General features: G+C 33.4%; 1 protein-coding gene and 1 long non-coding RNA gene across 2 annotated transcripts in view; one reads left to right on the forward strand and one right to left on the reverse strand.

Moving 5' to 3' along the window:
* LOC144428122 (uncharacterized) overlaps nt 1-14,170 on the reverse strand; it is a 149,710-nt gene that overhangs the window by 4,098 nt on the left and 131,442 nt on the right. The gene's annotated exons all lie outside the window — the stretch shown is intronic.
* The window catches only part of LOC120338234 (uncharacterized), a 46,153-nt gene continuing 41,764 nt past the window's right edge, over nt 9,782-14,170 (forward strand). The window contains exons 1-4 of the mRNA XM_078117090.1: nt 9,782-10,214; nt 10,626-10,730; nt 11,802-11,961; nt 12,275-12,385. Coding sequence (XP_077973216.1) covers nt 10,089-10,214; nt 10,626-10,730; nt 11,802-11,961; nt 12,275-12,385 — 502 coding nt within the window. The 5' untranslated portion in view covers nt 9,782-10,088. The remainder of the gene's footprint in view (nt 10,215-10,625; nt 10,731-11,801; nt 11,962-12,274; nt 12,386-14,170) is intronic.

The raw sequence follows: 14,170 nt of genomic DNA on the forward strand, positions 1-14,170 counted from the left end.
TTTTGATTATGTTGTATTAATGACTCTTGCCTGCTTCCAGGTATGGCCTACGATACCGTACCGGTACAGCGGCATGACAGTATGATGTAAATGTGACAATCTGTTATCTAGTTCTGTAGTTCAGTAGTTAGATGGCTCAATGCCAATCATGGAATCATCTAAAGCCAAGCATCAGTTGCTTCACATTCCGACATTTTCATTCTGAGATTCCTGGAACAGTGTGGAAATCAAATTACAAAGAGAATTACAACAATGAAGATAGGTATTTGAAACTAGAATCGTGTTCAATATTTTTCAGACTTTTGTTGCAAGATGGTACCGGTACCCATCACAATGCTTTGAATTGAGAAAGACATATTGAATAATGGAATGGTTATATATGTAGAGGAAAATATCTCTATTTTGAAAATTATTTTTACCAATATTCCAGTAGCTATTTATGTCTATTGGTAAATTGAATAATATTCACCATACAAAAACAGGCTGATATACTAGAATTGAAAGCAAATACCACAGCTAGGAAGACAGTACAGACAGGTCAATTTAAAATCTAAATGCTTAAAATGTCTTCTACGTTTACATGCACTCTGCGAGGAGTAACATCAAAGAAGAAATTAAGCTAGCCAAGAAACTTTTTATTTAATAAGAGGTTGAAGTATTTAGTCTAAAATTAGCTTAATGATAGCGAGTGTTATCTATCATTTTAGAAAATGATCATTTTTCTTGATGTTACGATTATCTGATAATAAAAAATATTTATTCCATCTTCCATGCAAACCCTATGATTGCTATTTAAGTATATTGAGATATTAGATTCTTCATGTATTTGATATATGAAGGATTATGATATGTTCAGTGTGTTGTGTGATTTTGCGTTCATTTGGTTGTTTGCATTAAACAATTGCACACAATTTGTATTTGTACTCATTGAGCATTTACGACCTGTTAATAATTTAATGTTATAGTGAGGGTGTGTTTGCAGATATTCCGTGAAATGTTTGTTTTTTGCTACTTTTTTACCCGCGAGTATTTATGAGAGCTTATATTTACTGTCAGGCAGGTATTATTACTAATTTTACTGCTTCTCCTAAAACAGACAACTATGGTAGACAAATTTTAAAATCTGGTGACTTGTTCTCTAATGCAGAGCATTTTCAAACTGGGGGTCCCGACCCTGAGGTGGGTCATGAAAGGGTCCGAATGGGGTCGCAGTAAAATCTTTTCTTCACTCACTTATGTTAAAACAAAATATCGATCAAATTTGAAAAATTTAAAACCAGTACTGAGATCCACTATCACTAAAATATAGCCTAGATTCAATCTTTTGTGCCAGAATATGCAAGCACATCGGTCTCAAAAAAGATATTGTCCATTCTGTTATTTTCTGTATTATCATATTTTAGTTCCTGGGGGGAGGGGGTCGCAAAACTATTTTTCTGTGCCAAGTAGGATAAAAAAAAGTTTGAAGAACACTGCTCTAATGAACGACTACAAAACTTAATTATCTGAAATTTCTTATTCGAATATCATAGTATGATTGTGTATTTGTGATGTCCAAAATTGTGGTTTTTACCAAGTTTCTCCTCAACATTAATTATATATTTGAGAATAAGATTTACATCAATGAAAATTTCATTGAAAATAGAAAACCCAATCTACTTGTTAATAGTAATTATTGGATTCATGTCAACATTTAAACCATATTCCCATATCCCCTTTCTTGTTTCAGAAAGTGCTGCCAACTATTGGTTATATATTTTCAATTTGGGCATAATATATATCGTTTTCTTTCACATATATATATATATATATTGATACATTACATGGTGTCACAATCCTCAAATTCTTATGAACTTACAAGTTTGAATCATATATGGCCCATATCCGGGCATCCCATCCTTGTAATGCCTTGCTTTTTCAAGCGTCAATGCGTCCTGGAGACGATTAACTGGGTTCAGGTTACCTCAGGTCGATTTTTATAATTACCGACCCCGGACTGAAGCGTTCTCTTCTTTCACGCAACTTTTGAAAATAAACACCGACACACTCAATGCGTAAGGTCGCTGTTTGTAATCACCACATTCTTTGCTATTGTACCGCCTCGCTGTAATTTCCCATTGTGCAAACGTTGGGGCGGTCTTTCCATGCCGATTAGCGTGGCTTGAAATTGTATACTTACGACTGCTGTTTAATCCACTATCTACTTCCACCCCAGATGCCTGTCTTGTATTAACAGACTTTCCAATACATTTAACTTGATAATATTGATAAATGTTAATTTTATACTTGTGGAAATTCTCAATACTGTATTCCCTTCCCTGACTGTTTCGCAAATTGAATCAATTATGCTAAAGTAAGGATAGGCCATCATGAACGTTTTCTTCAGGTTGTAGATGGATTGTACTGTAATAATAACAGATGTCATAAAAGTGACGGATTGCTTAAAAACGGTATAAATCAGGAAATAGTTTATATCCGAACGTGGAAATGTTATACGCTATCAATTCGTTAATAGTTTCCGAACTCGCTAGAAGCGAAATGTAGTGTGTTACGTAATCGTAACTTGGCAACATCGCTCGATTTTTGCTATCATTTCAGATATCTAACGCAGTAACGCAACTCAATTTTTAGTAGATTTCCCAACACTAAGCTAGTTTTTGTCTGCGTAATGTAAATTTTAATCAATAGTTAAGATCTAGGGCAGGGCAATTACTTTCTGAGTGGGCCAGTTACTGGGTGGAGGCACAAAACTCGATATGAATAAAAAACTTTTCATTTACATCAGCTAGTACCAAAGCTAGGCTAACGTTCATATAATAATAAGAAGCATCAATGCCGTTAGTTTCATCGATATTTTCAACGGAAATATATATTCATGAAAATTATAGTCCTAATTTTAGCAGACCCAAGTGGGCCATATGAAACACTTCGGTGGGCCGGATGAGGGCCGTAATTTGCCCACCTCTGATCTAGGTCTCCTTCGATAATGATTGTTATATTTCTCTATAAAACGATCGCTTCGGCTTTTTCGTGATCTTTTAGTGTATTAAAAAATAGTTCATACAGCGTCCAAATTTTATTCTCTGTGTGGTCGTTGAGATGTTACAATTCATTTTAACAATACAATTGAAAAATAGATAATAATAACAATTGTAGAACACCCCACTGTGTGAATATGGGCATAGATAGGAAATTTTAGTTGTCAGTAATATGACTGAACATATACCCGCTTCCGTCCGCCTGATTTGTTTACGAATTATTTCTTGATTCTACATATCCGGTCGACGGAGAGCGCCGGCGAGTCACGATTGCACGAAAACAATTTCTTGTCGCTGTTGGACACCGATTAAAGCTATTTTGCAACATTGAATATTTTCTCATGTAGTAATTTAATTCCATTTGACGGCAGTCGTGTGGATACATGCCCCGGAGTGTTGTCCAATATCATTATCCAAATACTTTAACGAGTAATTTTTTTCCTAATTTTTGTTATTGATTCACTAACGGATTTGTCTAATGTATAAGTGTTAATATTTCGCTGCGGATTAAATCGAGAGGATTCATAGTTGACAATTAGTTTTTTTTTTTTGTAACTGGCCATACAAAATGGACTCAGCTGAAGAGGCAATATCGGGTTAGGCACAGTTGTAGGTTAGTTCAAAGTAGCCACAAACGTATATAATATACGTATAGTTATTTGAATCCTTCAAAATAGTTTCAACATACATAGAACGCTCCAATGTAAGCACACTATTCGACGTTATTAGGTGTAACTGTAACGACAGAAGTTCGAAATCCTCCCTTTCATCAAACACAGACATTCAATTCAAGTACAGTTTAAGTCGGCCCACCCACAGAGAAATATGTTCTTGGTGGAAAATTATTGTCTTTGGACAGGAAGTAGAATTTTTTACAATATGAAAAAAATCTCTTTTTCATTACCGTAATTTTTGAATTAATTGCTTTAAAAATTTTCAATGTTTAAAGTTGTATTGTTCGCTAGAATGCTATAACTTTTATTTATTTCTGATGGCTCTATTTATATTTGTTGGCTTAATGTTATTCGCTCTTCACTTCGAATTTTTTTGTGAATAACCTCTAGAAAATTATTTGTAGCGGTTCTTCGACCTCTTTCCTGTTACGCGAAAGTCGAAAGTTTTTTGACTGTACTGTGTGTAAGATAGACTACTGTGTCTAAAGGAGACTACTGCTTCGCTTTTGTCTTTGTGTCCATATATTTGGGAATTGATCTCTTGTTTATTGTCTGAGGGAAAAACCTAGAAAAATGTGTATATACGATTTTTTGCACACGACCGAAAACACTTCCGACTGTAAAGTATCTTTTAATTTCAATGGCACTGCGTTGAACAGTGTAAATAAAAACCTTTGAAATCTAGTACAACTATACGCGTACAACTATACACTGTGTAGTGTAGACTTTTGCTACCGTATTAGCTATTCATGTTATTCTTACAATATAATCGTATTCATTTTGTTCTATGAAATATATATACTGTGTAATTTATCATTTCACAAAAATTTTCGACTAGCCTAATTAAACTAACTTAATTGGCACGGTTGCTATTAAATTAAGGAGTTGCACTAGTCGAAGATAATTCTCCCTGACGTAAGACGACCTTTGTGCAGCAACCATGTAATTTTAAAATCCGCTTCCCTTGATTTGAAAAGTTTTTAGTTAGTTTTGTGTAAACTTGAAGCAGGGTCGCCTACATAGACCTCCCGTATTAGTATTCTAGAATGATTGATTTTTTAAGTAATATAAAATATTATAGCAACAAATAAACAGAATCATATTCTGTTGAGTAGTACACATTTTAATCAAGCTTTCAGTAGAGCGTAGTCAAGATTCATTCTAATGCCAAAGCAATTGACTTCGCAGCATTCAGGCATCTATGTGGCACAGGCCACAAATGGAGTACGACTTGAAACATTAAAAAAAAGATGGTCACTTTGGACCTTATGTATATAATATAAATATATATAAGTTAAGATAACGTTTTTTCGCTGTTTTAAGTACATATATTATATATATAATAATCAGCTGTTTTTTGAACTCGGAAGGAATTGTCAACGCTCGATTATTATACCATTTTGGATTTTTATTTGTACCTGAAACCTGTTGATTTTTATTTAATATTATGTTGACGATCGCTAACGACGTGCACACTGGTATTTTATATCATTGCTAGTTAAAAAAAATTGAAATACGGGTGAGTAGTGTGTATGGAAATTTGCGATGGTCTCCTCTGAAGACGCGACCTCAAACATCCTTGCATAAGCAAAGTTTTTTACGGTTCCTCCATGTGAATCTATATGCTAAGAACAGTTTTTTTGTGACATACTGTCTGTTATTTATGCATGTGTTGTCGGTTTTTGACAAATGCATCCCTAGTTATATATATCTTTGCTATTTTTGAGTCAATTTTTTACAATTAATTTTGACCCGTTATTGGTTGGGTATTCAAAAAGCTAACCATTAGAGATTTGTTTTGGATTAAGACATCCGAACGACGCATATTAATTTTTGCGTTGCTATAAATGGATGCTTTTGCGTTGCTTTTGTATGGATTTTGATTATATATATAGATTATATACTATATATCATTGTGCTTCATATATGTTCGTATCCTGATAAATCTTCATTAAAATTCCGGTAGGCATATGTCAGTACTGTGACGTCATGTCGAATGAATAATTGCTGTATAATTGTATGTTCACTCTTGATTCACTTATTTCGAACTAAATTTTAGCTTCTTCTAAAATTATCGTGTTCTGTGAAGATAGTACATTAATTGAGAGTCTTTAGACTGTTTTGAATCTTAAGTGGATTTCATGGAATCCCGCGGATCACATAAATATAGCCAATAAGCCAACTATTTTACGAGATATTTTTAAACCACTGAAAAACAAAACTTAGCCTCAAGACCACATGAGTATCATTAACTTTTTAATGTTTCTTATATTGAAAATACAATTTAGCGGCTTTACAGCATGAAATAACACTATATATTTCATTATATCTTTGCGTATATAAATGTATTATTTTCTTGGTTCACTGGAACGATGGAAAATTATTCAAATAAATATAATTAAATTTCTATATCTTTTGCGGTAAACTTCCGTGCCCTATTAAATCGAGGACCGTAAAAATTAAATTTTGTTTCCGAAAATAAAGTATTCAAAAATTTCAGTAACCATGGCAAAAATGATCGTGGCACATTCCTGAGCGTATCAGGCTGCGCCAAACACGGCCATCGCAATTTCTTATATTTTTGTAAAATCATGTATAGTTTTCATTTAACGATAACGCACAGAGGCGCTGGACCGAATATTTGCCAAATATATAAACTATTTTAATTCATAAAATCCTAAATTGTAATAGGTACTGAATTAAGACACATGGTTTATTGAACTTGGTGTGTAAAATTGAAGCTCCCAATTTCTCTGGCCCGTGTTTTTACTGGCTAACCGAAAGCGTGATTGGCTGTTTAGGAATTTGAATGTCAACAATGCGAGTACAAGATGGCGAGGTGAAGCGCACTTGACGTTTCGAGTGAGATGTAAACAGTTACGCCCGGTAGAGCGGAACTGTCCTGTCAATTGAGCTTGACCCTGGAGAGTGATAAATCGAGCATAGAATTATGTTTATCGTAAAAGTATTCACAGGTTTAGGACGCCCTTTTTGTAACTTTGTGGCGAACAGCTAAGATCAAACAATGTTATTATTATTATAATATATATTTGTGAGATAAGTTTAGACTCGTCGACTGTCTGGCATATTGACCACACAAGTATTGAGTTTCAGTGGGAGAAAGAAGCATCTAGAAGCATTAAGAACGTATTTATATGTATATATATTATAGATTGAAATATGGAAATGAAATATTGGTGGGAACGTGTAGACCGGCGATAGAAGCATGGACTACATATGTGTGATGTGTCTTACCTCTGAAATGCTTTACATTCAGGAACCTTTCTTGGATTGTTCATGTGTTTCAAAATATGAAAAGCACAAAATTCAATAACATGTGATAGTGATATCATTTTTCGTAGCTTTTATTTTGATTAGCGGAATATACCACCATGGGATTTGTGGAATGGCGACTGACTGAAATATCTCTGCAGATAAAGATAAACATACCAGGTTATAACAGCTTAACCGTAAAGTCGACATTTCCGTTGACATGTCGCCGTTTTTTTTTAAAAAAAACACAGCATCGTCCACAAGATGTCTGTCGTGTAAAACCTCTATAAAATATAAATGGCCAGGCGTGGAAGTTCTTAATTTAAGACAGTCCTTTCTCCAAATTTGACTAATTGTTCGTTTGGTAGAGGATTATGGTGAACTGCGAGCTCGATAATTGCCGCGTTAATAAGAATTGATTGGAAGGTTGTGTAGATTTCAACTTGACTTGTCTCGAATTACCTTTTAATGTACATATATCTGTCTGGTAGTTAGTAGTGCGACGAGTAATTGCTTAACGAACTAATTTTGCTTTTGTCATACTTGCTGGTGTTAGTTCAATATTATGATATGATATATTCAGTCGGACATATATTTACAGAGAATGTGGATTTGTCGTATATAAAGATTATGAAGTGTGTATGTCGTAATTATATGAAATGGTTCATATGGACTAAAATAGATTTAATTATATTTAGATCACAGGTTATAGAAATTCATGTTTTAGAAGAATTTCTGAATAGCAGGCTACAAATCCTATTTTGGCATAGACAAGGCGACTTCAAGTTTATCTACCTTGCGACTGTTACTGTACAACGCAATTTTATATTAATACGCTCTGAAGATTGATCGTTTCTCATTCCCCTAAATCAGAATGTGGATGTACACATTCTCACTGCGGAATTTGTTCAGGATTCGCAAGGAAAGCCAGAAAAATCAGTGCGGCTTTGTCAAATGTTTTCTTCAGAAATTATTACGAAACGATCAAATTTTAACAAATAATTCTGACATAATTAGTTCTGTCTGGACCACGTTGACTGAATACAAGCAGGTGTATTCTCTAGCAAAGATATTAATTACCATCTGCTCACTTTCCATTATTCTTTGTAATGACTAAGAATCAACCGATTATACAACATCACTATCGATCGACAAAAATGCAAATCAAATAGGCGACGAGTAGACACGATGGCTCTATGGGTTGGATTTATAATAATATCGAACGAATGTACTTAATGTTCTGAAATTCATTACTGCATTAGGGTCAGCATTTGAATTTCACAAAATGATTGTATATATATTAAATTACCATTTACTCGATTACAAAATGCTTCATCGAATTATCGTCCGTTTTGTTAGGCCAATGCTTTGCAACATAGCTCTTATCTCGTATTCCGCGCTTGCTGCTTGCATATTGGACGGACGATTATTGGACGACGTTCATTAGCAAATTATTTATAGACATTTGAAATTTACGTTTCAAAAAATTTGCCTCCTTCGTTTGTACTCGCTTTAGAATATCGACTTCGTAAACTCGTCATATTTTCGATTTTTTTCCCTTTTACCAGACGTTTCCATTAATGGTGACATGTCTCCGTGTAAAGTTACTCAAACAGCATATGCACAAGCCATCGGCGATGAAATACACAAGATGTCCATTATTTGTAAACTCGTCATGGATACGAATTTAGCCTCGTGTAAATAAATAATTAATATACTGCGTCATCTTTTCAAGATCTTCGTCTGGCACACGCATAGATCGTATAATGGATTCGCATGATTGAAAATGTAAGTATATGCATATATAAATAGATTTTAAATTCCTCTGTTATACATGATTGTTTAACGGAAAAAATTTAGCGATAAATGAAAGTGTACCCATGGGACCGAATATGAACAATGGTTTGGATTTGTCGCTATGATGCTATACTATTCAGGTCGGTTTCCATTTCTCTTACCGTTCCTCAACTGGATTTATTTCTTCCCACGGGATACATTGTCGCTAATGTAAAAAGCAATGCTTTTATTGGACACGTGAGTGGACCTATGGGTCGTTTTCATATTTTTGGTAATTTTGTTCTTGTTGGTCTTCTTCGTATCGTTTTGAAAAAAATCGCTTTTCTACATGATTACTGGACCAATTGCTTTGAAATTTTCAGTGAGTAAAGATTATATTTCCCTCTAGAAGGCTACTACTTTCATTTATCGTTTTTTTGTGTGCTATGACGCTATCAAAATTTGCCACTATGTGGCGCTACGTGTCCATATATTTGAGCATAGATCTCATGTCTAAAATTATAATATAAGTAGGGGGCGCTGTCGAGTCGTAATATTTCTTCGAGATCAACGTCGATGCGCGTGATTTTATATAACGTTTTTGTATGGCACAAATAATGAAAACATTAAATAATATGTTTTCATTTGCATTATAATTCAAATACCTATTGCTTAATTCAAGTTCCTGTGTCCAATCCCATGATGAGCAAATAATAACAATTCATATATTCTTTATAATTGGCTTAAAACTAGGTTTCTCACGCTAACATTCCCACGGAAAATATAATTTGTTGGCGATGTCCCAAAACACTCATTTTGCCGATTGTCTTAATTTTACATGTAAATATAGATATTTCTCGTTATTATGTGGTCATTTTCTAATTAGAGGTAGTTAATTGTATTACAACTATATTACCAATTCGTTTTCCACTTTAAATTTTTATCTTAGGTAATTATTCTCGCGGCGTCGTAGTTGTTGATGAAGTAGGCTTATTGTAATTAACATACCATTTGTGTTTGACAGATTCTATTATTATTACTATTTGCCTAAATTAGTTCTGTTCAGTATCACGCACCACTCCATTTCATTGTTACCTATCGGACTCAATTTAGTACACTATTGTTTCTGAACTCTCGTTGGGAAAATTGAACCTCGTCCAGGTTTTAAGTGTTGCGTAAAGCTATTCTTCAAGAAGGTACCGAGGAATAAATCCCCATTGACGCAACAAAGTATTCTGGTGTCGTCTTCAATTAGGTAAATAACCAGTAGTAACTTGTAAGGAATCGGAAATTATGTGATCAGAAGTTTCGTTACCTGAAAAATTGGATGAAAAATATGAGGGTGACAGTATGTTTCGGGCAAACTCGTGTTATCGTGCCATGCAAAGGAGGAGCCACTGTTGCCGAACTCGTAAAGGAAGCTTGCGCTCGTTATAAGAAGGCTATAGGAAAAGTAAGTGGGCTTATTTTAATTAGTCTATATTGGATTTTGGAATATTATATATCTTATGGACTATTCAGAGTGCACAATGATATACAATAGGAAGAACTTTTTTTGTGAAATTGGATTATGCTATTTTTATTATATATTTTTTTATTTTCTTATTTAAATATATATTGACTGTATTCTATCTTCATCCATGAGAAATGTAAAGTAAACACAAAAAATACGATTGGAACAACATTTGTTGTAAAATTTGAATATACTGTTTTTATTTGTATTTTTTAGGATCTTTTGTACAAAGCCCCACATTTTTAATTCGTAATGTATAAACATTGTTAGTTAAACAAATACTTCATTTGTGTATTTTGTGATACATGCTGTTTTGATACCAAATTTATTTGGCTCTTTACATAATTTCAGACACCAAAATACAGAGTGAAAATTCGTCAGTTGGAAAATGCTGTTGATGGTGGTATATTAGATACAGATGATTATGTTTTTGATGTTGCTGAAGACAGAGATCAAGTGAGTTAACAAACAAGACTAAATATAACAATTCTAAATATAAAAAAATTGGAACAAAAGTTGGATTTTTGGACATGGATATCCTAAAATTTGTTTGTCATTTTGTGCTGTGCGATTTCAGCATTGAATTTTTGTCTGAATATTATTATATTTTTTTTGTGATCAAACTAAATGATATTTTAATTTGGCCTCGAATTATTTCACTCTAATAGTATTGATAGTGTGGAATAATGTCATGGCATTGTATATGAACAGTTCTTATCACCCACATATTTTGGGAATATGTGTAGATTACTGTTCTTATTTATGGACTCAAAATAGCTGATGCATACAAATTGACTAGCCTATTCTACTTCTTTCAAAATTAACTTTATTTTCATTTAATAATAGGTAGTATTATTTTTTCTTATTGAAGCCATTCATTATTGTGATCAATGACACATTTAAAATTTTCTATCCAGCCCACTGAAATAGATGTTACTTCCTCTTGATCTATATGACTTATTACTAAAATATTTCATGCATACCACGAAATGCATTCTGTACTCAGTGCCATATTCTCTATGCTTCCTTGTTGCTGCGCTAAGATAGGATAATGCAGATATTATAATTTATTGAGGCACTATCTGAACTTTCGTAAAATGTGGCTTTTCAGAACATTACGAACTAAGGTACAGTACAGTAGGTGTTTACAATATTCGAAGTTTAGAAGTTGGAGTATCTTATATGTATCATGCTTGTATGATCAGCAATTATAAATGAAGTGTATATTTGAATACTTGTATATGTTTCATAGTTTGGATTACTTTTCTATAATTATAATTGACAAATTACATAGTGAAAGTGTTTTTTGGTAATACTTCAAATAGGTATTCATTGCGCAAGAAACAATTTTTTTATACTTTTTTTTCTCATAAATTGTACATATTTTGTATTGTTTTAATTAGAGCACTCTCCATTGTATCAAGTATTGTAATTGCAAAATTTATCAAAGAAAATTATATTGACACATTTTTCCATGGCTGCCTGATTTTTGATGACCTAACCTATGGCTAACATTTTCTGTTTCAGCTTATTGCAATATTTGAAGAAGAAGATAATCAAACATATCATTATAATGGATGGGACAGACACAGTGGATCAGGATCTGATGGTCATCGAAGTCCGTTGTCATTTCAACACCATTCTTCTGTCCTAAACAGCAGATTTGGCAATGATAATACCTCCTCATGTATGAATACCCTGTTATTTTCGCATTGTGTTTTTTTACTATTTGACTATTCAAAGCGGCTAATATTAAAGGTTGTACAATAATTGATCATGGTAAAACCTATCCTCATTTTTATTGGTTCTAAGTACATTTGAAAGTATCATTGTCATTGCTATTTATCATAATATGAGTTCTGTTTTCTTACATGAGTTCTGGCTGGCATATTTGAATTCGTGATTCAGAACATAGTTTTATGTATGTCTATTCTGATAGATATTATTTGATGAATCATACAATTTTAATGCTTATTTTAACTGTTGACATTTTATAACAGCAAGTAGAAATCGACCTCTAGCACCCACTGGTAATGCAACTGTGATAAAACATAACAGCAAAAGAGAACAAAACCTCGAAGTTAATGTTGGCGTGGATGCATTGAAAGCAGGTGAGTGTATTGTTCATACTCTCTCTGCTACTCTCTCTGGTCAAAAAAAAATCTTGAAATTGTGGATATTTTATGGATTATAAACATAATTTGTCAATGAAGATTTATTCCTGTAAGACTGAATCTAATACACAAACTAAATTGATTGCCGACTTTTGGTTTTCCAACCATGTATGTGTAGATTCAATATTGAACCTGAAACAACAAGATTACTTCATATTTCCAATATTTTATTTTTCCATATATAGCCTATATAGTTTATTTTATAGTGATAAGAAAAGATGAGGTCATAAGTTATAACTCAAATGTTATTTGGTTTTATATACTCACTAATGCTTGATGGAATGCGGCATTACAGGACCATGACGCCACCAAGTTTCTGATAAGTGGTTTTGATTTTCAAAATATATAAACAAAGTTAAGCATCAATGACTGTAGTATATTATTACTGATAACAAAGCTATTTTTAGCTGTCTGATATTGTGTGGCATTTAGTTTCAACTTGCGAGTGAAAGCTATCATTACGCTGCAAATAAGGACTAGAATGGGTTACAGTAACAATTAGGGTTTATATACATCAGAATGTCAAAGGTTATTGTGTCTTGTGTATGCCCAATTGTTTAATTTCAGTTCATTCCAAGAGTTGAGATACCTACTCTTCAATGAGTGATATTTATACTCTTTTAATCTGGATTATAGCATAAACAACTAATTATTGTAGTTGTAGGTATGGCTGTTAAATTTACAATGAGAAGCCAGAATTTTGACACAAACAAATTACCCCTTTCAATCAATTTGGCTAATTTTGATATTAACCAAGATTTGTTGTGTTTTTGAAGGATATGAATAAAGCTCACTGTTTTAGGGCCACTTGTAATTTGCCGCCACTATAATAACTAGTTAAACCACTCTTCTCAAAAAAATAAAAATAAATTATCAAAGCCCAGTGACATGAAAAGGTAAAATATTGTCACAAGAATGTGCTGATGGCACTTCAGGCATGATACATTGGAATTTGGCATAATCTTCTGATTCCGGTAGATAGGACCAACCCATTGAAGTATCTTTTTTATGGTATACTTTAAAATTGACATTTAGGCAACAGGATAGCGTGTTTGGCAAAGGCAGCGTGCTTTGAAGTAGGCTTGAAAAACTCATCCCAAATCAATTATTAGCTGTTTCAAGGAGTACACTCACTAATATTGAAAGCTATCATGGTCAGCAATGTAATTACAAAGCTGTGGTAAAGGCTTCGTTGAATATACCGGTAGGAATTCCAGAATTGAGAATTGACTATTATTTCAGCGTTTTGGCAGAAAATAAAGACAGCGCCCCTTTTTTGTTTAAATACTAAATTGTATTATGTAAGGGCCAAACTTGCCTTTACCTCACAATATGACTAGTGGGCCTTCTGGTATTTGATATTTTAATTTTGGAACATTTCCAATTGGGTTACCGGCATGTGTTTTTGAAAATCAACCGCAGAGAGTAGCTTTATGCACAGATTACTTGTGTTACTTACGGTACTCCCTTATTAATTGTCTCGTCTAATTATTTGGCTTTGGGAACATAGCTGGAGGTAACACCATAATCGGCTTCTGATTTGAATGCTACTGCGTCTATTAATATCGCAAGCTTACGCTTTGAAATTTGCACAATTTGTTATCAAACAACAACACAAAGGCGCGAATTTACTCCCCGTTCTTCGAGGTCGCGGTATTAATCGCATTGCAAATACAGGATTAGGAAAGCGTCAAGTAAAGCCAAATCAAATTTGATTTTCTG

Source organism: Styela clava, chromosome 10 (assembly GCF_964204865.1).
Source record: "Styela clava chromosome 10, kaStyClav1.hap1.2, whole genome shotgun sequence".
Lineage (NCBI taxonomy): Eukaryota > Metazoa > Chordata > Ascidiacea > Stolidobranchia > Styelidae > Styela > Styela clava.